The 24,512-nt window shown below is 38.8% G+C and overlaps 1 protein-coding gene across 8 annotated transcripts in view; it reads left to right on the top strand.

Moving 5' to 3' along the window:
* ARHGEF10 (Rho guanine nucleotide exchange factor 10) overlaps positions 1 to 24,512 on the top strand; it is a 123,071-nt gene that overhangs the window by 47,506 nt on the left and 51,053 nt on the right. For 6 of the 8 annotated variants that reach the window (XR_010358173.1, XM_064412115.1, XM_064412117.1 and 3 more), the window contains 12 exons: positions 368 to 424; positions 3,019 to 3,182; positions 6,243 to 6,359; positions 7,521 to 7,635; positions 10,053 to 10,165; positions 13,849 to 13,926; positions 14,158 to 14,337; positions 15,317 to 15,433; positions 17,175 to 17,267; positions 18,701 to 18,871; positions 21,040 to 21,185; positions 23,467 to 23,642. Coding sequence is in view for 7 of the 8 variants with exons in the window: in XM_064412115.1 (XP_064268185.1) it covers positions 368 to 424; positions 3,019 to 3,182; positions 6,243 to 6,359; positions 7,521 to 7,635; positions 10,053 to 10,165; positions 13,849 to 13,926; positions 14,158 to 14,337; positions 15,317 to 15,433; positions 17,175 to 17,267; positions 18,701 to 18,871; positions 21,040 to 21,185; positions 23,467 to 23,642 (1,527 nt within the window). In the remaining variant the exon portion in view is untranslated. The remainder of the gene's footprint in view (positions 1 to 367; positions 425 to 3,018; positions 3,183 to 6,242; positions 6,360 to 7,520; positions 7,636 to 10,052; positions 10,166 to 13,848; positions 13,927 to 14,157; positions 14,338 to 15,316; positions 15,434 to 17,174; positions 17,268 to 18,700; positions 18,872 to 21,039; positions 21,186 to 23,466; positions 23,643 to 24,512) is intronic. The other 2 variants (XM_064412118.1, XM_064412119.1) reach the window with 1 other exon arrangement.

Here is a 24,512-nt window from a genome sequence, read left to right on the forward strand (position 1 = left end):
TCATAAGCAATGCAGATAAAACTGAAATTTCATAAATACCATATACTACTTCGTGCATTATTGCAATATTTGAATGATTAGATGGGCAAACAAAATGCTAGTTGAGAGTGAGTCATATCTTCATTGTATTAATATATGCTAATATAAACAAAATTCTTTAAAATAAGGCAGTATTATATAATAAAGTATCCAATTTCAGTTGGAGAGGACCTACAGCATTTCAACCCCCTGACCATTTCAGGGCTGACAAAAAGCTAAAGGCATGTTAAGGGCTGTGTCCAAATGCCTCTTAAACACTTGGTCCCATTCAAATTTTAAGAAGTTTCTCATTTGTTTGTTTGGTTGGTTTTTTTCTGTCTTGTTTTAGACCCGGATGAGGTAATTTATGATGACGTGCCAAGAGAAGACTCAGACTCTGAACCAGGTTTGAGGTCTTTGTAATGTTGAAAGCAATGCAAAATGGAATTATGTTCATGTATACTAAACAGATACGTTTGTTAAGTGCCTAAAATATCCGTAAATCGAATTAACATTGTGTCAATAATTGGTAGGTCTTAAAAAGTTCAGAATTACACTAACACTTAAAAGACTATCTCAGCAGGTCTCCTATACTGCTCTTCTAAGAAGCTGAATTCTACTTTGTTTTATAGATACTGTTCCAAATGTTTGAGTATTCCGCATATTAGCGAATTACAGTGTTGGGTGTTGTAGCTGTAGTGCCCTGAACAAGGTAGTTAGGAATAGGGTGTTTTAAATACTTAAATGAGGTATGATACTGTATCATCGTCATGGTTATGGAGAGAAGCTCTTTCCTTGAAAGTCCCCTTCAATATGTAAATGCTTGATGGATGGAAGAGATGGTCCAGGGTGGCAGTTCACCATCCTGATTGTGACTCTAAAGAAATGTTTTATTTCAGCTTTGAAGTGGTCCGCTCCTGATTGTTGTGACCATGTTTGGAGGGGACAGAATAGATCTCAAAGTAGTTGCTGGAGTCAAGATTGTACCTATACTGGAAATGATAGAGTTAGGGTTCAAGAGGCATATTTCATTGAGTTCTTGCTCAGGTTTGTTTTGCAGTTTTTGGGTGTCGTGAAGTCTGCTTAATGATCAGTTGCTACTGACTGATTGTGTGTTTGAATGAATTGGCTTATAGGGAGCTCAGCATCTTACTCATCATAACTCTCAGAAGGTGTAGATCTTTGATACTGAAATTGTTAATGAATTAAGGAAACACTTAAGCTTTCTTGTCTTGTGGTCTTGTGAAAACCACATTAATCTTTAAAGCTGTAACAGTTTCATTTCTTATCCTTAGTAATGTTCAGGCAAAGTATTTTACAAATTATTACTGTTATTTTTCATTTTATTTTTGGAAACTATCGTGTTACATTCATAAATTGAATGCTTATATTACTGGGAGTTCCCTCAGTGCTGCTCTGAGCAGGGACATCCTTTGCTGTTACTGATCAGTCAGGAAACAGGTACACAAGGCCCAGGTGGCTGAGCTAGGTGGGATATGGGATATGGAGCAAAGCTCTGCTGAGCATATGGGTCAGTATCTTTAGCTTAACCCATAAGACATCAATTAAAATTTTGATTTTCATGTTGTCCCTTAAGACATTGAAAGGGGACAATGTCTTAGGAATTCTGAGGAAATAGGTAGTAAGGGAAGTTTCATGTTCGTACATTCATGATCTCGATGTTTATTATTTATATCTTTTGTCAACTATTCCAAAAAAGTTTCAGTCAGACAATCTACATTACCACATGGACAAGAATAATTTCACCCAGTCATGGGGTAAATCCTGCCCCAACACTCACAGCACAGGAGTTAGATGTGCATTAAGTCTTGATTTATTTTGACTTACTATGATCGTTCTTTTAAATTACTCATTGTAGTAGATTGCCACTAAGATGTCTTCTTCAGTAACAATTAAGGACAGTCTTGATATGTATGGGGATTTAAAAAAAATTTTTAAAATCTGCATCTTCCAAATTAGACTAATTAAATTCTTTATAATTTTCACAGAGGATTCCAATGTTAATATTAAAATCCAGGGTTTTGATGGATGTGTAGAACATACCAACTTTTCTTCTGAGTACATATTTTTTCTCTGTTTAAATGAAACATCAATCTTTAAAGCACAGCTGCTGTTTCCTGAATTTAATAGGAGACAGTTGTAAATGCTGTATCATAACCTCTGACACTAGGGATTCCTGACAGAAGTGTTGTACCACGACAAGTGTCTACACTTTTCCACTTGTACTGACATATGATGCTGCAGGTAAAGTGCATTCCTGTTTCCTGATAAGCAATTGGCTCTAAATTTTCCATTTTATTTTGAGTAAGTTTTGTGTTCTTGACATCTGTGCCAATGCAAATGCCTGTGTCTTTAACAGGAGGTACTTTGGTCAACTTTTGCAATATGGATTTGAAAAGGTTATGTCTTGAAAAGGTTAATACTTCAAGTTTCTAGAGTAAATTATGAGCAAGGTAGCTGCCAGGTATGCAAGACTTCCAGTGACTGGTGGTGATGAGTCATAAAACACCATTGTGGAACATGTTTCTTGCTACTTTGCCTGACTTGTTCTGCTGGAATAGTGACATTTTCATCTGATTCTTGCCATGTTTTAGCATTTTTTAGCATATCCCTAGGGACAAATGGCAGGCTTAAAAATGGAAGGATGATGCTTTTCAGTGCAGATGTGCATTCTCAGGGTTTAAACTTCCTTTCAAGTTCTAAATAATTTTGTGTGATTTGGACACAACAGTGTCATTTGAGTAGCACATGTTTCTAAATGTATCATGGTGTGCACCTATAACGCTGTCCTTTTTAAATGCTCTGTTTCAACAAAGACAATCCACTTTTGCTGTTTGAATATTGGATTTAATTCAGAATTTTTAATGTGCATATAGAAGGCTGTACAATTCTTTGTAGCATATCCTGAGTATGTTTTCTGGTGTTTGGACAAACATACATTTCAGTGTAGCTTTTTTTATTTTGGTTTAATTCTTACAGAGGAAATGATTTATGATGATGTTGAAAATGGTGAGGATGGTGGAAACAGCTCACTGGAATATGGGTGGAGTTCAAGTGAGTTTGAAAGCTATGAAGAACAGAGTGATTCTGAGTGTAAAAATGGAATTCCCAGCTCCTTTTTGCGAGGCAACCACAAGAGACATGTATGTATCCTGCAGTGCTACTCAGTCACTGAGATTGTCCTGGTTTCTAACACTTCCCTTTCTCACTTGTATTTCTATTTTTCTTCAATTCAGTTTCAAATGCCAACAGCATCTTTTTAAAGGAGGTGTGAATCAGTGTGGAAGTGACAGTACATAACAAAATGTAGCAGGGAAAAGAAGATGTGAAAATATTAAGCAGAAGCTTATTACAAAAAAGATAAAACTCAAATTGGATAAAAATGAAATTAAAATTGAGTTTGTTTTTGCTTATGGGCAGTTCCTTACCTTCTCTTCTTTTGCAGTTGCTGGATTTGTATAAGTGGTAAATAAATGTGGAAAATAACATGAAAAATAAATGGGGACAAGCCTGATAAGAATTGGTGGTTTGGGATCTTTAGGTGCTCAAAAGTCACAAAACTCATCACCAGTGTTCCCTAGCTTTCTGTCTTAGATCTGCCTCAGTTTGCTTGTTTGAAAGTGACTGAGCTTAAAAAACTTCTGAAAGTAAAAGATTTTTATAATGAAAGAGAGTTCTACCTGTTAGAAGAGAGGTGGCACGATTAAAGTGATCCCTCTGTGACACTTCTGAGATCTCGTACCTTTGGCTCCATCTGTCCTGCAGGAGGCAGGAAGGCACAGGTGACACAGTGCCTGTCCTCACTGCACCTCTCCCATTGCACAGGGAGAGGCCCTGGGCTCTTGCCTTCTCTTTGCCTTGGCTCTTCTTCTGCCCTTGAGTACCCTCTCTGTGGGAGACTCCCCAGTGTCTGCTGACTGGGGACAGACCCCCAAGAGCCACTTGGCAGCTGTGTCTTGTGAGCTGTCTCAGCACCCCATGGCTGGAATGTGCAGGGGTTGCAGACAGGGTGTTATTTCATGGGACCCTTATTTTCATTTTGCAGGTTTCTTAACTTGATGAGAATAAAAGCCTTGCTGTCTGTGTTTCCCTCCAGTACATGTAATCTGCTCTCCCCTCACCTCCATCCTTGCTGCACGTCCTTTGGAAATCAGGGAGTGAGCAATTAACTGCAGGACTTGAGCCCACACAAACCTGCACTTTGTAAGCTGAGTGCTCATCCTCTGTTTCTGTCTTGGTTTTGTTCTGACTAGAACGATTTTAAGCTGTTGCAGCTGTTTGTTTGGGAGTTTTTTCTAACAAGACTAAAAAAAATGGAGTTTGAATTTTTTTCTTTTTTAAATACCTTGGAAGAGACTAGGAAATTACTTTGCATGTGAGTGTGTAAGCCTTAACATGGCTGCTGGCTTATTCTTTTTTTTTTTTTCTTTTATCTTCTCTTGTTATCCCTAGCTTCAGCTTTGGCCATAGTCATAAGAATCTATTTACATATGTGAACAAAGTAAGGTTTAAAGCCATTTTTTTGGAACTCCTAAAAGTATACTTTGATCTGTCATGGAAAACTGTTGGCCGTGGTTGAAGGTGATTGCACCAGGATCAGGCACAGAGTGTCCGAGCAAGAAACTGAGGAGAGATAAGAGAAGAGGGGTGTGCCCTTGGGTACTGCCGTGCAGATGGCTTTTTCAGGCCTGTGACAAAAGGTTTTGGGGATTGCTTGTGAGGATGAGCATGAGGAGGTGAGGAACACTTAAGCTGGTGGATGGAAAAGTCAAATAGGTTCCTGCACCTGGGGTGCTGGGAGATGGAGAAATTGGGAAATTAGGGAAGGGTTTTGGCAGAGAGTGAGGAAGGAAACTTCAGGATTGCCAAAAAAACTTTCAACAAACAATCAAGAAAACAACAAAAAGCAATACAAAAAACCAACCCCAGCTATCCCTGCACTGGTACTTCAGCATAGGCAGACAGTACTCTTCTTTATGTACATTTTCTCTGTGTCCATTCCTTGCACTAACTCTCACTTTTACTCAGGTCTTGTGTTGGATATTGCAGTATATTCCCAGCACATCACCTTCTGTAGCCTTTTGGAGCCTGTGAAGGACTTTACTTATAATTTTAGTGTTAGTTGAAAAGTGTGGCAAGGTTGGAGGGGGGAATTTTAATTTTAAGTGCTGGTATGACTTCCCCCAAAGTCACCTTTCCATATTAATTCTTATTATTCTATTTATTTACTATTTTATTTTAAGAAGGGAAGATTTTTGTGCTGCTAAATATTTCTTGTCTGTGAATTAGATACTATTCTTTATTATACAGCTGTAATGCCAGAATCATGATATTAGAGGTAATTGCATCCTGACCCAGCCTAGTGGAACTACGTGCTGAGCCTGTTGCTTTGTTTTCAACTCAGTAGGCCTTCTCTTTCCTGAGGCTTTGATCTCTTGCCAAATAACTCTGTTGATATCAAGCTGAGGGGTTTTCCACTGGACATCTATTATAGGGCACACCAAATATTTTCCTCTTTTTTTTTTCTTTGTTGGTTGCGTTTTAACCTCTTTTATCTACTTTTGTCAAAATGTTTAACAAGTGGTAATGAGTGTTCCAGAGCATTCCTTTCTCTGTGATAGTTTCCTTACCTTGCAAATGAATATATTTGTGTACGAGATGGTTACACCCAAGTTCATACAACGAGACTATGATGCATTTGGAAACCACAAGACCATGAATCCTGTTAGTGTCTCCTTACCTGACTCACTGCCCTGTCAATTTCCATGTTCTCAGGTGCCAGCAATCTCCACAGGTTCCTCAGTCTCTGATTCACTGTTTTGAAGGATAGTCTGAAGTATAGACTAGGTTTTATGCTCCAGTGAATGCTTGTGGTTAAAGCTGATGTACTGTTTCCATGTGGTTTTTAAGAGATAGGCACAATACAATTAACATGTATAACAATTTAGTTACCTTAGTCTAAGTGGCTTTGCCCCTGTCTTTACAGAAAAGCACCTGGCGGAGTTCAGCAGTGCCCAGGAGCGATGGTCCCTTCCTCGGACTGGAGCTTCTCTAAGTGATAGTTTTCCCTCAGTGATAGTTTTCCCTTAGTTGTCTTTGTGTCAGTAGATAGATGGGGCAATGTGCATGATTTATGTGAGTGCTTTAGCATGAAGTTTTTGGTATGGCTTTTTGAAAAGATTGTGTCTTTTTGTACACTGTAGCTTTCTCATGACCTAACGCGTTTAAAGGAGCATTATGAAAAAAAGATGAAAGATTTGATGTCAAACACTGTGGGAGCAGTAGAGATTCAGCAACTAAAGCAAAAACATGAGCTGAAGGTAGTGTAGTTGATTTTTGTAACTACCTACATTTAAATAATTGCTTTTGCAACACAGACAATGTTGTCTTTTATTAATAACTTGAAAAAGTAGACATTAATTTGTATTAAATGTATTCTGAATGTGCTGAATTTTTATTGTTCAGTCTTAAGTTAAAGACTGAAATATTGATATCCTCTTAAAAATACATGGTCAAGGACCTTTTCTCATGCTTACTTTTATTGTTAATAGTCTCAGAAAATGACATAGGGCATTGTCTTTCCCTGATGACTGATGCCCTTATCCCAGGGTGTGAGCCAGGTGTACAACCCTAGTGTCTCTCTGTGACCTTGGCTCCATGGGGCTAGCCTAGTCCTAGCTCTGCAGCCACACAGGATCCAATTGGGAATCTCCCTGCTCTCCATTCTGAATGGAGCCAGTATGAAAAGACTGGGCTTTTGCGAAAAGCTTCAGTCTCAAACCCAGAAACTGCCTGATTGCAGCAAGGCAGCTTTGTTTGTGTTCTGACAGTAGTCTGGATTTTTTGTTGTAGTGACATTTTGGGAAAGAAGTACAAAGCAGGGTACTTTAATAAACATTTTCCAGCAAAGCAAAATTCTTTGGAATTTTTTTTTTTGTTCCGTGTAATATCACTTGACTGTAGTAGTGTACTGTAAGATTATGGAATTCTTATTAAATCAATGTATTTCTTCAATGAATGAAGTTATTAGTTGTAACTTTTTCCTTCATAACAGTGTTTGTTTAAGAATGTAGTTAATATATAACTGAGTCTAGGGGATTATCTTTAGGTCAGAAATACTTTGGAAGAGTTATTTGGACAGTGAAAGATGGACAAGACCTCTGGCTGTTAATGACCTGTGAGTAGTAGGTATTTCTTCCGTAAGATAACATTTGAGACTATTCAAAGTTTTTTTGAATGCAGAAGGGTTCTTAAGCATTTCTACTCTTTGAAACTTGCATGCAGTATTTCCATGAAGTAAGTCCTTGTCTCGAATTTCTATTTTATTTTGAAATACAGGAGCTTGGCTCTGAGCTTTCATGGTTCTCTCTACTTATTATATATTCGTTTGACTTCGAAAATATTTATAGCCTAAAAGTGTGCAGGCTCAGATGCTTTCCTATTATTCACTGAACATGTAGACTATATTTTTTATCTTGCAGATGCAAAAGCTTATGAGAGCTGCTAGAGAAGGTACCAAAGATGGACTTGAAAAGACAAAAGCAGCTGTGAAGAAGGGTCGTTCCTTCATTCGGACAAAATCTTTCATTTCTCAAGGTATGTGCTATTTACAGTATTTCTCTTTGTTACCTTGTCTAGTAATTTCTGAAAAAAAGATGAATGGCCTGGCAAATTTTTGTAGTGGGAGGTGAGAGCTACATGCAAGAAATCAGATATATATCAAATATGTATCAATGTATGATGTAATATTCAGTTCAGATGACAGTATGGTCATCTTGAGCAGTATTTCTGTTTGGGGCAAGAACCTGAGTGACCTGAGAAACCTGAGGACCACAGAGAAGGTTGAACTTAAGAACAATAACAAAAAGTCCCACCAAGCAGTGTGATCTAGGTACTGGTAGATGGGAGTATGGAAGTGATGTTAAGTTACTGCTGTGGTGTGACCCCAGCCAGCAGCCAAGCCCCACACAGCCACTTGCTCACTCCCTACCACCAGGACTGGGAAGAGAAATAAGAAGGGTAAGAGTGAGAACTTGTGGGTTGAGATAAAGACAGTGTAATAGTGAACATAAAAGACATACACAAGCAAAGAAAGGCAAGGAACTAGTTCACTGCTTCCCAAGGGCAGGCAGGTGCTTATCCATCTCCAGGAGAGAAGGGCCTCATTACACACAGTGCTTACTTGGAACACAAACACCATCACTCTGAACGTCCCCTCCCCTTATTCTTCTTTCCTCCCACTTTGTATATGGAGCAGGATGTCATATGGTCTGGAATATCCTTTTAGTCAATTTGGGTGACCTGTCCTGACCTCCCAACCTGTCATGTACCCTCACCAGCATGGCAGTATGTAAAGCAGAAAAGGCCTCTGCTCTGTGTAAACTCTGTTCAGCAAAAAAAACCCCATCTCTACATTATCAATCCTGTGTCCAAATCCAAAATGTAGCTCCATAGTAGCCACTGTGAAGAAAATTAATTCTACCTCTGTCAAAATCAGCACAGTTACTAAATCTGTCCAGGTCTCTCCATCAAATAACTCTTGAATGTGAGGAGAATGCGCTGTTAAGACATGTCTTTCAGTGGAGAAGTAGTTGACTATTTTAAAAAGTTCATCACTGGTAAGGAGTAATGCTTTCCATACTTAAGAGTGAGTGAAAATAGGGGAAAAGACTGTACTGCTTAATCAGTTTGATGATTTTTCATGAAAGCTGAATTTGGGTTGGGAAAACAGAAAGTGATGTAAAATGAAGAAGCCACAGAAGTATTTGTGTTCTTTCTGTAGTTGAGAGCAAGTGACAGTCCTTTGTCACGAGCCATGGCAGCAGCTGTCCACAGGTAATTTTTTCAAGAGACAGGTGGTAAATTAAACCAGTTTCTTTTTCAGGATAAGTCTGAGAGATAGTGTATCTTTCTGCTCAAGTGTCTGCCCAACTAATTAAATGGAAGTAACTTCAGAGCTTATATGTACAATTTTAGGAAGTTAAAACCATAAGGCTGGAACAAAATATTTTTATTGAGAGAGGTAACGTAAAGTTGCTGTATGGGCCAGGACACATCTTACATCTGTAATGACCTCTGACTGCTTCTCAATTTACTTAATTCTCAGCTTGAATATAAAAAGGTACACAAAATGAAGTGATCAAAAAGTGTATCCTCAACTTTTTGCAGTAGAACAGATGAAAATGGTCTGCAGGGCAGTGTTAAAATGGACCTGGCATTCCTTCTTACATTTCTAGAGATTAGGTTGCAGACCCAGTGTATCTGTGGATGGCTGAATCTCATAACCACTTTCCAAGTTAGCAGGGAGCTAGTAAAAAATTTGTTAACTAAACTCACAAGTTTCTCCCAGCCATCAGATCTGTTTCCCTGATTTCTCTTTTTGTTCTAAGACAGTTTCTCATACTGTTCTTTCTTTGTCTCCTTTCCTCGGGTCTGCTTGTTTGGCTGGCTATGTACTGCCACCTATCAGTGCACTTCGGTGGTGCTTTTTCAGTAAAACTTTTACCCACAGAGCAATTTCATCACTCCTTTATTATGAAAACAAACATTTTGGTTAGTTTGGCTACTTTAGTTCAGCTATAGAAGGGTGTATGGAATTTTTTTAGCTGGATATGGGTGTTTTCAGTTTCTTCCCAGGGATCATTTATTTTTAAACTGCTGTCCCTGGGGCTGTAGTGCTTTAGCCCAAGTTGTCACGTCCTGCCCTGTGGACAGCCCCATTCTCCTGGCTGAGAGGAGGGGGTAGTGGTCAACCAAAAGATGCTTAGGTTGTCTGCAGCTGTGGGATGTTAGGATGTATTTGAAAGGTGTTCTGTGTTAGAGTACCTATTGGTGGTAGCATTTATGTGATTTCCCAGATGATACAGAAGTATTGGGAAATGTCTTTTCTTTGGTAAGTGAAAATTCCTTATTTCTGTGCTCGGATGATAGAGTCTTTGCTTTTTTGGTTTTGTTTTGCTTTTTTCTTCTTTCAATCCACATGTAGAAGCTGACATTTGGTTATTTATTTGTAGATCATAGATCATCTTGTCTGGAAGAAGAAGAGCTAAATTTATTTATTGATGTGGACTGTATGCATACAGAAGCAATTATGACTCCTATGCCTGAAGGATTATCACAGCAGCAGGTAGTAAGCTTTGGGAAGTATGGTCTTCTTTTTTTTCTCCCCTTCAGCTCTGCACCAGTGGCTCTTAGGTGTCTTTGATCTTCAAACATACTGGCATTTTAATTAAATAGACATCAAATTCAGAACTGAATAAGTAGTTTTTTTAAAATTTGTGTATGTGCATATAGTTGCATCAGTCCTGAATTTACCCAGAGGTACAAAATAGTTTGCATTATAAAATTATCTATAAGAACTATATTGTTTCACTACCTGAACAGTTAAACTAAATGTGATGGTTTTGAATGAAAAAATGAGAGAGTTAAAGCATTTTTATTGAAACAGAAAATCTTGTTCCAGGTGCTCTGGGATTTTTATTTTAAATGTAGACAATATCCTTTATGCTCTTTGAATCCAAAAATTTTTCTTGGTTAAAAAAAAATCATCTCCAGTAAAGTCAAGTATACAGAAGAATTAATTTTGCTGTTTTCCACCTCAAAGTGTATAGTCACTGTGGAAATAATTTCAAAAAATACTGAAATCAGCATCAGTTAAGAAATTTTGGCTGAAAAGAAATCCCTTGGGTTCATGTTACTGTATTGCTATGACAGCTTGTGAGAGTTATGAGAGTTTTCTAACTTGTGGTGTCAAATAATGAGTTAGTTGGTCAGTACTTTAAGAAAATGAGCAAAAAACCAAACTAAGGAGCAGTTGAGGAGAAGGTCCTATATTTTTGGGATTTTGTTTTGTTTTGCCTTTTACTTCTCTTGTTTTTAACACATTGAAGTGCTAATCTTGTAACAAAGCAACTACCAAACTGTGTTCCATTACTGTAAGATTTTATTATCATGTGAGATTTCAGCATCAGTCTGAATGTTCTTTCCTTCTTTCCAAATAGGAATTTGAGTTTCTAGGGTACAAAACTAGAGCAGTTTTGTACAAAAAAGTTTACCCTCTTTTGCAGAAAAAATCCAGAGTGCTTGTAGTTTGGAGCAAACTGGTAATAGTTGTGTAAGTCAGGACAAATATTGCTCATCTGCCCAGGAGGAGCTGTCCAAGTGGGCAGGAAGGGAGTTAGGAAAGATGAAGCTCAGTTGGAGCTAGTGAGGTGTGAGAAGCAACTGTGAAGAGCTTCTGACATGTACATTGGCAACAAAAGGAGGCTGAGAAGAACACAAGACACTGCTTGGTGGAGCATGGACCTAGTGATAAAGGATCAAAACTGTGTCACCTTTGCCTTGGGTTTTACTGGTGAGGTCTGCTGGGGTGAAGCCTAATCTGCAGCTGGGGAAGCTGAGGCCATTTGAACATACAGGTGTCTGTGGGACCAGATGGGATGGAAATAAGGATGCTGTGGGTAAGGCCTTTCGCAGTCATCTAAGACCAGAAGACTGGGAAAGAGTGATCAGAAGACTGGGAAAAAGTGTCACGCTCTTACCCGCGATAAGGAGAATTGAGTCTGGCCTCACCTCAGTCCCAACAAAAGTGATGGAGCACATGCTCTTGGGAGCTATGTCTGCATTCAGTATGACAGGAGGGTGAGTGGGGAAAAATCAGCATAGATGGACCAGAGTCCATTTGTGCATGACCAGCTTGAGCCTCTTTGAGGTGACTGAGGGGATGGGTGATTGTGGTGACTTTAAGGGCAGAGGGGGGCAAAGTGTGTCACTTGCCTCTGCCTTAACAGAGCTTTCAGCTGTCTCCTGAAGTATTCCTGTACTCCTGTAGGTGAGATACAGTCTGTATGGGTGGACTAAAAGGTGGGTGGGGGACAGGTGAGGACGCCACACTCAGTGAGTCCATGGTACGAAGTGCAGCGCGCGGTCAGCGTTAGCGCTGTCCCCCGGGAGCAGGCACGGGCCTCTGGCCTTTAAAGCCGGTGTGAGTAATCTGGATGCCAGCTGCAGAGCACAGCTGGAGGTGACGCCAAACTGGAGGGTGTAGCAGCTGTGTGGGGGAGGATGGCTGCTGGGCAGCAGGGCTCTCGTGGGCTGGGTGCACAGAAACTCCAGAGCAGTTCAGGGGGGCCAGCATAGCCTGGCTGTGGGAAGGGGTCACAGCCCTGGGTCCCCTTCCAGGCCAGGGTCCCCTTCCAGGACAGCTGCCCTGTCACAGCAGAGCTGCTCTGTGGACATGCTGGCTTCAAACAGCAGGTGGCATGATGGCTTCTGTTTAAGTTCTGTGCCTGCAAGTACTGAGGCTAGGGCTCATATCTACTGCAATAGCCTGAAGCCACTACTATTATAGAGCCTGAAATTTTAATTTCTAAACATGTTTATTCTTTTCAGAAGAATGAACTGTGACTAAAAGTAGGATTATTATTATTCACCAGAGCCACTGATCTGCTATACCAAATAAGACACTGATAAATCCATTCTAAACACAGATTAGACACAACTAATTTTACTGTATATATCTTAAGCAAAGCCTCAGATAATTTTGAAGTCCTCCTTTGAAATTCCAGCACCTGAGAGAAAATTCCCACATAACCTGCATTTAATAATGCAAAATACAAGTGTGGAAAACTTAAAGGCAGTGATGGTGGACAAGGCAGGAGGCTGTGGGTTCTGGAGCAGAAAGAAGCAAGCCTGAGATTTGAGTTTCATGGTCGTTTAGGCTAGCTTAAAATAGCAAAATGAGCAGTTTTTCCTTCTCCTGTGTTTATGGAAAGTGGTTTGATCCTACCCCTGTACTGTCTTCTCCTTCACAGTCCCCATTTGAAACTCTAGAGTGAGCTGGATTAGGAAATGGATTTGGGTGAAAACAAATCCTTATAACCAGCAAGAAATCTAATTGATGATGAGAAGCTTAAGTTCTAAACCACACTGGTTCTCCAGTCCTTCCTGTCCTGCCACCCGCATGTCCATACAAAGTACATTTCAGCTGAAGTAGAAGGTAGAGAAGAAGGTGTAATAAATAGCCTGTAATTTAGCGTGAAATATGGTAGCTTGTCCTGAAGGTCTTACAACTCTGTCAATGCATATAAATGTGGATAACTTGGGGGTCTTCACTTATGCGTGGTAATGCCCAGCAGAGAATGCTGACTTGGATACTTTCTCAGTTTATATGGCCTTAACTTTAAAAGACAGTTAGTATTTGCTTGTTTGCCCTTCATGTTGCTCCTAATGAATTTATAAAACCTACTAAAAATAAAATTTAGGACTGTTTTTGAAAAAATTGTTTCCTGTTTTGTTGTAGCAAATCACTGAAGTAGTCAACATTATCTTATACCTATGATTGTTTCCATTAATGCCTACATATATACATATAAGTTACATAGGATTATAGAATATCCTGATTTGGAAGATCAGCAGGATCATTGAAGCCCAGCTCTTGGCCCTGCACAGGACAGCCCCAAAAATTGCACCACGTGCCTGAGAAGCATTGTTAAATGCCAAAGTCAAAACACGAGTTTCAAAAGTTAAGTTTGGACTTACAACAGTCAGAAAATAATACAGATATCGCTACAATAATTGTTGTGTTCTTTAAAGTAAGTAGTTTTAGTGTAATAGTAAATTAAATTACTTTTGAAAAGGTACAGTATTTTTTTATTGCAGTTCCAGTATTGAAATTGCTTTGTATTTCTTTTGTTTTATTAATGTTATATTATTGTTTTATTAATGTGAGAATTTTATCATCATAATTTCCAACTATAATGAATGTGTTACTTGATTAGAGCTTTGCATAAAACTTTGTTGTTTCAACAGGTTGTGAGAAGGTATATTTTGGGCTCTGTAGTTGACAGTGAGAAGAATTACGTGGATGCCCTCAAAAGAATCCTGGAGGTACCGTCATATCTTTTGCATTTTAAAATTTTGAATATTTGAGAAAGAATCGTTAAATATCATTAAAGAATCTGTCCTATGAGTAACACAGATTTTGCTACAGATGCTTCATGCCAAATGCTCAGTGATTTTTTGTGTGTGCACTGTTGCATAAGTTTGTTTTTCAGCTTATAGAAGTCCATTTTTTTGTTTGTTTAAATCAATTCGCTTTGTTGTTTTTTTTTCCCACAGCAATATGAGAAGCCCCTTTCAGATATGGAACCAAAATTACTGAGTGAAAGAAAACTTAAAATGGTCTTTTATCGAATTAAGGAAATTCTGCAGTGCCATTCAATGTTTCAGATTGCTCTGGCGAGTCGTGTATCTGAGTGGGACTCTGTTGAAATGATCGGTGATGTCTTTGTTGCTTCAGTAAGCAAATGTGTCAGAACAGATAATCTGTTTTTATTTTAGTCTTGTTTTTCCATCTCCATATCTTTCTAACTTAGTTGGTTTATTCCCATGTTCTCCAATGCCTGTGGCAACTGTCAGAGTATTCATGTGCAATCCTGATAAGGAAACTGACACCAACATGTCTTCAGCTTGGTTGGCAGATGTGAAGGGATTGTGAGAAAAGTTTTCAGGCTTTGATTAATCTTTCAGGCATCTGAGTAAAGAATTTTTTTTATGAGAAATTAGAGATTCGCAAACCCACCAAAATTAAGCTGGGACTGAGGCTCGGAATCTCATAAAAAATGGGTAGTCATTCCTAGTAGTGTGCAAGTAGAAGGAAACCACAGTAGGTAATGTCCTGAATTCCTGAGTTTGGACTGAGAGGGGGCACTGATAAAGAGTATTTGTAAAACCCTGTCCCATCATTAACAGAAGTCCATTCAGTAAAGGACAGAATTAGCTACTGCTTTAAATTACCAAGAAGGCAATGGGTGGTGATTTTACTACTCCCATGACTGTTTGCAGGCCACACAATCTGTCTGCTTTTTTGGTAAGTCCTTAATAGCTGAAGTCAGAGTGTGAAGGCCCTGGGACTTTGCTGATTTATTTAATCTGGAAGACAGATAGTGAAATGATCAGGGGATCTCAGTTGTCAGTTTGAATCTCAGGGGGCCCTTTGATTGCCCATAGTCCTCAGGTTCTGCCCCAGTGTTCTAGCCAAGATAAAACAATTTCTGTAAATACATTTCTTGCCATTCACAGCTGTTACATTTTTCTGTTTCCAGCCTGTCTTCTGCAGAAAGATTATTTTGGGTATTACCAGTATTTCTGTATATCCAGTACTAGGCCAAGCAAAGCCTTTAGTTCTGAGTGAGTCCCCAACAGCCAGAGATCTATATAGCTGTGCTGGCAGAGGTCTTTTGTACTTTTAGTTAAGATTTGCATTTTTTCTTTTCAGTTTTCTAAATCTATGGTATTGGATGCATACAGTGAATATGTAAACAACTTCAGTACAGCCGTTGGGATTCTCAAGAAATCTTGTGCCACCAAACCTGCCTTTTTAGACTTCTTAAAGGTTAGTTCATTCTTAAAATAGTAGTGCATATGTAGTATGCATATGCAAATTTGACTGCTGATACTGTATATTGTCTCACTGTTTTTATGGACTTAAGGTCCTTTTTATGGATTTGGCACAAACAGACCCCAGAGAATGCCCTTCCAGTACTGTATTTTTGGCATAGTAACATGCTGTTAGATGTGGGATGTGTTTTGAAGTATGGTGTAGTTTTATTGTTATTCAAACCAGTTTATTGGTATTTGCTTTACTTTATCTGTCTAAACATTAGGATTCTTCCATATCAGCTGAGCTTCAAATAGTTCATCATATGAAACCATTTTGTAATTTGAAATTTATTTTAATTCCAATTTATGTATTGTGTTGTGAGACATTCCATTCCACAACAATTTGGCTGGAGATCGTGTTTCTGGCTTGGGGTTGAAACTGGTTGATTTTTTTGCAGAATGCATTCTGCCCTGTTGCATATGATGCTTGTCATGCATGACATGTATGGACAGCCTGGTACAGCAGTAGAAGTGCTGTGAATCCCTAGGGTTGACACCTTAGAGACAGTACACAGAATCCATTGCAAGGCTTTTGGGTTGTCTGTGACATTGCTGAGAGTCTGAGAGCTCAGCTTGTCTCATTCCCCAGGCATCCTGGATTGAGTTGTACCTCTTAGAGCTGGTCACTCTGTCAGGTCTGTTACAGTAGTCCACAAAACAGTAAAAACGGGGTGCCTAGTGCAACTCTCAGGTTTTCTAGAGAAGGGTTGCAGAGGTTTGCCTTCAGATCTTAAATTAACTAACAACTTTTTAGAGTGTGGACAGCTCTGCGCAGGATGATATTTTGGAAGCCTCAAGCATCTTGAAGATGGCACTCTAGTGAGCATGTAGTCACAGGTTAAACATGTTCTCCTGTTAAAAGCATGTTTTTCCAATAGAGACATAATCCACACTTCGGATCACTGCTTGTTAGGGCCACACTGGTTCTGCTTGCAGAAACACAGACAAACTCCAATGACAGATGACACTTCATTACATTTACTTTTTTATTTTTGCCCACCAGCAATGAAGATCAAAGTCTCCACTACTGCTGTTTGGAAAAAAATAGATGTTTGTATAGATAACTATGGAAATAAATTGTTGTGAAGTTGATAGTTGTAGCAATAAATAGCAATTTAAGCACAAGACCATTTTGACATCATTTAAAATTGCTTTGTTTTTAATATTGAGTATATCCTCTAGCCTTCCTTTTTCCAGCCATTTCTGGTTTTTTTGCACATGCAAAAGAAATTTGTCTGGTTTTATCTGCCATTCGTGATAACTAAAATAATGAATTCTAACCTTTTTATTTCCAAATATAAATCAACATTTTTTCCTTTGTTTCTTCTAATAAAGAAGATCAAAATCTCTGTTTGCATAGCACTGAGATTATGATGTTTTTCTTAGATTTCCTCTTAAAAACCATAGGTAGGTTTTAGATTTATAGGTGCTGCATTGCTTGTATGGCTTTGGTCCAGCTGTATTTATTTAAGAGGATATTTCAGTTCAGTGGCAGGCCATCATTTTGATATTGACAGGTTTTTCTAAAAGATTTAATATTTTTTAATTAAATCTTGATAGTAAATGGAATCCGTAGTCTTCTTTTTATAATTAATGTAAGCAGTATAGAAGAATTTTTAGGAAATGTTTTCCTTTCATTCTGTAACTGGTGGAAATGTGCTCATGGTAGTAAATGTGGCTTTCTTGCATTACAGCAATGTCAGGAGTCAAGCCCTGATCGCATTACACTGTATGGTTTAATGATGAAACCTATCCAACGTTTTCCACAGTTCATTCTGCTATTGCAGGTAAATAGTGTTTATCAAAGGGAGGCTGCTTTTGCATTCTTGCATAGTTTCCCCTTGGGATTACAAGGTAGCTGTCTTCTGCTATAGGATCATTTTGCAGTGGAAGTGACCACTAGATCATGGGGAAATAAAGAGAAAATTTCAGTGCATTAAACATGCTGATCTCATAGTCTGATTGCAGGGACAGGTAGTAAGGGCACTGCAGGAAAGCCTTAATAAACTAGATTTACTATAGATTACTTTCTAAGTAAAATATAGCTTATAAATTGTGTTCTAATAAAGGTGTAGTTCAAATATGCTACTTGTTTATATCTGTTAGCTAGTAACACTTCAAAACATGACTGGGAACTTAGTGGCATTATTTCCATTGAAGAAAAAACCGAGAGGATTAAATTCATACCTTGGATAGTTTAGAATACATGTGAGATGCAGAACAACAGTCCACTCTCTGACAATTGGCTCACAGGACCTGCTAGAGTGTGTTACAGCTTCCTTCTCATCTGCAGTGTCTTGTTTCTTTTCCCATGGAAACTGTGGATTTGACAGGGAGTCCTTGGGTGTCATGTCAAAAGGCAGTCAAGCTGCAGAAGAGCACAATTCCCCAGTATAGACCTGCTCCAGACAAATTTACTGTTTGTACCTCCTTCCACAGCACAGCAGATCCACCCCAGTAAGCACCGTGTGTTACCTGTGTTTGCAGGTGCCACAGAGGAGAGCAGGCTTTGGGCTGCAAATCTGGGAGTTACTGGGGGTCAAGGAGCAGAGGTAGTCATGGGGAAAGCATGTGAGTCAGAAGCCATGGTGAGAGTTTTTGAAATAACAGGAATCATGAAGTTTATTGTGGCAAAAAGACAGAGTGAATATATAGGGATTTTTAAGTGCTCTGGGAATGGAGACAGAGTATAATTCAAACTGTTCCTACTGTATACCTACAAAAAAGAAAGACTTGGAGGAGCTGTTGTGACCTTAATGAAGTAATGTCTCCTACTTTAGGAGGAGTGTGCTGGCCATGTTTTAATGAGGAGTAATAAAGTAATAACAGTAATAAAGTAATAACAGTAATAAAAGTAATAAAGATAATACAATATTATTATGACAGTAAATATCAGGAAAGTTTCATTTTAAATTGTTTATAGATACATACATATTATAGTATAATAATGATTGCCAGATTGTTTAATATTATCTCCCTTCTCTGTAATTTTATTCTTTAAATAAGAAGGTATGTGATCCCATTCAGTATATTTTTAAAGAATTACTAAGACATTTGGAAAGTTAAGTAATGTGCTGTCTGAATATTCATTAAGTGTTTATTAGTCTTATTCTTTAGTAGTACTCAAGAATGTAGTTGTGACTGTACATTCTGTAATCTTTGGAACCTGACTTTGAAAATAAATCCGATGGGGTTTTTTTGTTTTATAATTACCCCTCAGGATATGTTGAAGAACACTAGTAAAGGACATCCTGACAGATTACCTCTACAGATGGCTCTTACAGAACTTGAGACACTGGCAGAGAAGTTAAATGAAAGGAAAAGGGATGCAGATCAGCGCTGTGAAATAAAACAAATAGCAAAAGCAATGAATGAACGTTACCTGAACAAGGTAAGAAAAGTAGGAAAGTATAATGGAAATGGAGTTTCTGGGCCTTGAGCAATCTCTACAACAGACACCAAAGAGACAGCTATGTTGGTTTTTTCTGTAGAGATCTACCACATGGGGTCATTCTGGATGACCTGCCTCTGGGACTGAGCAGGCTCAGCACTGTGTGCTGGAATAGGCAACACACTGAACTTGCCTCAGCAGTATTGGTGTTCTGAGGCAGTGTAAGAAATAATAATATATAGTAAAATCTCATGTACGTGTTCTGCATGGAAAAATTCAACTTTTAATTTATCCTAGAAGTGGGGAATTACTCCTGTGTAAAGAAAGGGGCCATGTTTCAACTAGCATTCCAAAGCATTTCAAAATGTGCTATGTGAAAAGAACTCTAGAAGATATTCAGTAAGAAGGAAGGAACAATCTGAGTTCATTAGTAGCTATCTATATTGTGGATATAGGTTTGTTTGTTTTATTTGTATCATAAATGATTCCTTCTTTCCCACGAAGTGAGGCATAAATGCTTCAATTACTACTTCTGTGAAGTTTCAAGTATTATCTTGTAGACTCCTGAGATAAAGTAGTGGGGATGTGTGGAAGGAATGGGGTTGTTTTTGGAGATACAAAAAAGCACATCTTTTAGGAAAGCAATAGAAAACACTTGTTTTAAGCTATTTACCAGGAATGGAATACTGAATTTATTTTCATACTGGAGCAGTATTTCCATTCTAAGTGTGTTAGAAAGATGGATTCAGACATTTTACTTTCTTTGTTGTCATAATCCTGCTTCTTGAAGCAGCTATTAATCATCTGCAAATAGTTCCAAGACACAGAATGTGCTTTAGAAGAGGTGGCCCCGGTTACCTTTTGTTAGTTGATATTGATTGCAGGATTTTGTGTTTTATGCAGTGGGGGACTCATTGATATATATATGGATTGTCACTCAAAATCTCACAGGGTCCCACAGGCCTTGTGTGTTAATATCACAGAATCAGCTGAGTTGGAAGGGACACACATGGTTCATAGAGTCCAGCTTCAGTCTCTGAACAAGACTAGCCCTGAGAGTCACACCAAGTGCCTGGGAATATTGTCCAAATACTTCTTGAACTCTGTCAGGTTTGGGGCTTTGACCACTACCCTGGGGAGCCTGTTTCAGTGCCCAAACACCCTCTGGGTGAAGAATTCTCCCCTCACAAGAACTGTAGACTGCAGTGACATCTCCCCTCAGTCTCCTCCATACTGAACAGACCAAGTGACCTCAGTTACTCCTCATATGGCTGCCCCTCAAGGCCCTTCACCATCCTTGAGACCCTCCTTTGGACACTCTATAATAGCTTAATATCCTTTGTACATTGTGTTGCCCAAAACTGCACACAATATTCAGGTGAGGCCAGTGCAGAGCAGAGTGGGACAATCACCTCACTTGCCTGGTGGTAATGCTGGACCTGATGCAACCCAGGACATGTTTGGCCCTCCTGGGCCTGTATATTTGCATATACAGTTTTGGAACAATGCCAGCTAGGGTGAAATAGATGATGAAGGAGGTGGTTGATTTGAAAGTTAGAGTTATGGACCATTTTATTCTGTTGGACACTGTGGAGATGTGTTTGACATGTAAGGGATTGGTTCATGCTTGCACACAGTGGCTGATCCTTAGCCCTTGAAGGCAAATGTCAGGAGCAGTTTACATGCCAAGTATCTCTTGGACGTGTCACCTTGTCCACAGTCTGTGACACCCTGCCAGCTGCACTCCTCAGCTGTGTGGGCCCTGTGGGACAGAGCAGGCTGAGCACACTTCCTCCTCACACTCTGGCTTCCACTCTGGGCAGCTGGAATCATGTGTTAGCTCTTCAGTTGACTATGAAAGAGGAGGCTTAGGAAGGAAATCACAGAAATTTATTTTGCCAAGAAACCTTTATCAGTGTGGAAGATTCCCAGAGCAACCATGGTCTACATTAAGATGCAAAGCCCTTTAATCCACATGGATGCCAGCAGAAGTTACTGTTTCTCTAAATCAAAAGCAGATTAATAAAGAGACCTAATTACCTTGGCAAATCCACCTGCAGTCACTTGTGCTAGGATGGCAATTGATAACTCATTGTTTTTGCTTTTTGTGTGCTGCATGTTGGATGTACTGTGTGTAATATACAATGCTGATTATTTTCAAAATCCAGCTACTCAGCAGCGGAAACAGATACCTCATACGGACTGATGATATGGTTGAGACAGTTTATAATGACAAAGGAGAAATTATCAAAACCAAAGAACGGCGACTTTTCATGTTGAATGATGTGCTGATGTGTGCAACAGTAAACATTCGGTAAGATTGAACTTCTGTTTTTTAGATGATCATTTGAATTTCAGGTGGAAAAAATGACATATTGAATTGCTTTTGTGTTGTTGGGTTTACTGTGGCTAATAGTTTCTAGGATTGGTCATAATAAATGGACAACTAGCTTTGTTATAGTCCTCCAAATTGCTGACCAATATTTGGAAGTTCTAGAGTAAATATGTAAGAAAATTATATCAGTTGGAGATTACAGATAGAAATGCTCTGTAGTGTCTTGTTATTGCTGGATATTAGTGCTTAGTGGAATACAGCCATGCCCCAAGGTAAGACTTTTTTCTCTTCTTACTTAAATTCAGACTGTAACACACAAAGATTTGTAACAACACAATTTGTAAAGTAAATACCACCCTCTAGAAAGCAAACAACCTCCAACAAACAAACAAACAAAACAAAATCCATACTGGTAATGCAGGTTGCCAGAAAAAATCTGGAACTTGCTAAGAGAGTTCCAGATGGGGAAAGGTTATTATCTCAGGGACCAAGCATTGAAAGATTAAAGGTGAAATGCTTTGAAAAAAAACCATTTTTTCATAGTTCCTTCTGTGCTTTTGTTGGCTGTAATTATTACTGTTACTACATAACTGTGTATGCCAAGGTTGTGTTCGCATTCATATGTTGCTTGTAGCATAAATTGTTTTATGTAGTGGTACATTTTGACAAAGAAAATGTGGATTATTAAAATCTTACAAGAACAGCTTTTCCTAAGCATAATATAAGTTGATATCTTAATTCATTACTGAAGTATGAATCCTGTGAACATATTTCTGAGTGTGTGATTGCTTGGTCTCATGTCCATGTGAGTGAAAAGTGCCATGTAATAGCTATACTTCAGAAAATTAAGAAGCTCATGTCAATTTTCCTTTGGTCCTTGCCTTTACAAATTCTTTACTTTCTTAGTAATACTTGAATATTAACTGTTAATATTTTATCTTCTTTCATACCAGTAAAGTCTTGGATTTTCTGTATTTGTACTTGAATCAGCAAAGTGCAGTCTGTTTTTGTTTTCTATGTTAAAAGGTCATGATCATGCCAAGTCTCTGACCCTCTGAGGGATATGCCCTCTGTAAAAGTATGTATCTTTTGCAAGCCATAGAAAATTCCTCTGTAACTAGTGGAGCCTAGGTAACTGGGATGTTTGAGTGTTCCTGGTTTGCAAAAGATAGATATTTTTACAGGTGACACGACCCTCAGGTCTCTCTTTGCACACAGTGCAGATGAGCAGCAGGAGCTGGTAGCCTGACTCTGAAGTAACAGCAGTTGGATGGGGTGGATGCTATCCCTAGTGACTGAACAACTGTGTCCTGCCTGGGTTTTATTTTTTTTTTTAATTCTGAGCTAGGTCAAGAATTTATAAATATTTGCTTAAGTTGTGGCAGTTGCCTTCTTTGTTCATGCTTTCTTCCTCATTGAAACAAAAGTCTGTGTTGCAGATAGGTAGCTGACTTGCTGAATTTCACCATTTAGTTACTGTTCTCAATAAATGCATTTTGCTGATTTCTCTCAGGCAGTTGACTTCTGGATTTCAGTCATTTTTTGTGTGAAGTAAACCTTTTTTGTTCACTTTAACATCTCTTTTGTCCTTTATAATAAATGTTTGTTACATGTTCTTGAATGGGAATAAGGGAATGAAGGAAACAAAGTAAAATTAATACTGATGTCATTTCTATTCCTAATGAGCTTTCTCAGCGTGCTCTTTCCTCTGAAATGCCTGTTGTGATACACACTTCTTAAGCAGCAGCTCAGGCAGGATTACTCTTGGAAGTTGCAGCAGTTGCAGAGGTCTGCTATATAGAACGGTCTGGGCTGGTGGCTTGGCAGAAATGTTGGCTTGCCAGCCCTTCAGTTGTCCTTCCTGTTGCCAGCAGTCATTCAAAGGTTTCATCATCCCTACTTCCCTAAACATGGCAGTTAGGGCCCAAAAAGAAGTGTTTCAAAAAAATCAGGAAAATGTGGAGCCAAAGTATAATCCCAAGCACTTGTATTAGGATTTCTGAATGCACATTGATCTTAAAAGATGGTCATTTATGTTTTACTATAGAAATGTAAGGACTGTTGTTAGCAGTCCTGTGGTGCTTGCAGACAAGATTATCTGCACCTGCATGGCTGCTCTTTGCATGCCAGGAAAGATCAGTCACAAAAGTCAGCCTGATGCATGTATTTCTTTCAAGTTGTGCACTGTACTCCAGCTGATAAACAGCAGATTTTAGAAAACACGATTGCTTGTCACAGCAATAATTTGTGCATCTTCCAGCTCTTCCTATGAAAGCAGTGGCACCGTGACAACTGGCCAGAGGTATTTACTGAAGTGGAGCGTACCGCTGGGACAAGTGGATGTCATAGAGTATGGCAGCAGTGAGGGCCAAGGAGACAACTGCAGGTTCCCACCCCAGCTCCCTGCTGAAAATGTCATCATTAACTCTAAGCCAAGTAAGTGACAGGAGTTACTGACTTTTACAGACTACTTTGTTAAAATCCATATTTGAAATTCAATGGGCTACTGAAAACAAAGGGAAGCATTTTGTCTGTGAAGATTTCTGTAACATGAAGAGTAGTAAAGCCTCTTTCTTTGGAAACTTGAGAATGCATAAAGTGACAGTCAGGCTCCTGCCTTGCGACATGAATTACTTGTATTTGTTGTAGTTTAGAATTTTATGCATGAATGAGTAAAGAGTTCTAAAGCATGAGAGTGTGCAGACGTGCAAAAATGCGGGTTTGATGTGGTGCACCAGTGGTCTCGTGGTCGCTGGTTCTGCCTTTGTTCTTTATCCCATAGTTAGAGCAAAGAAGTTTTTCTCAATAAAGAGCACCAAGCCACCCTGTTTGCTGTGATTAAGGGTCTGGACACAAGTGATTACTGCAGGGTAGACTTTACTCACTACTCTCAAGCCAATGATATCTTGCCCTTCAAATTTGTGCTTCAGAAAAAACCTTAATGAATGTTTTTGAAACAATATGTTTATAGGTAATTTCCTCCTAGCCTCTCTCCAAAAATGACCTCAAGCTCTGAAGTTTACAAATTCTTCTGTGCTAGTTAATCCTCCCTACAATTCTGCCAACTGCTTTCAAGAGAAATATGAATTTTAAGACTTTACTTGTTAGCTAGACTTTCATACATAAGGAGTTATTTTTATATCCTGTTTATTGCCTAAATATTGTAATATTAAATGCATTCAATATCTCTAGATTGTAATTTGATTCCTAGTAATGGATTATAATTCACATGCATTTCAGTGCTAGTAGCTCCAGGCATTATTTCACACTACATTTATTTAATATTGCACCCTTGGCTTAATGAAT

The sequence above is a fragment of the Passer domesticus genome, chromosome 3 (assembly GCF_036417665.1).
Source record: "Passer domesticus isolate bPasDom1 chromosome 3, bPasDom1.hap1, whole genome shotgun sequence".
Taxonomy (NCBI): Eukaryota; Metazoa; Chordata; class Aves; order Passeriformes; family Passeridae; genus Passer; species Passer domesticus.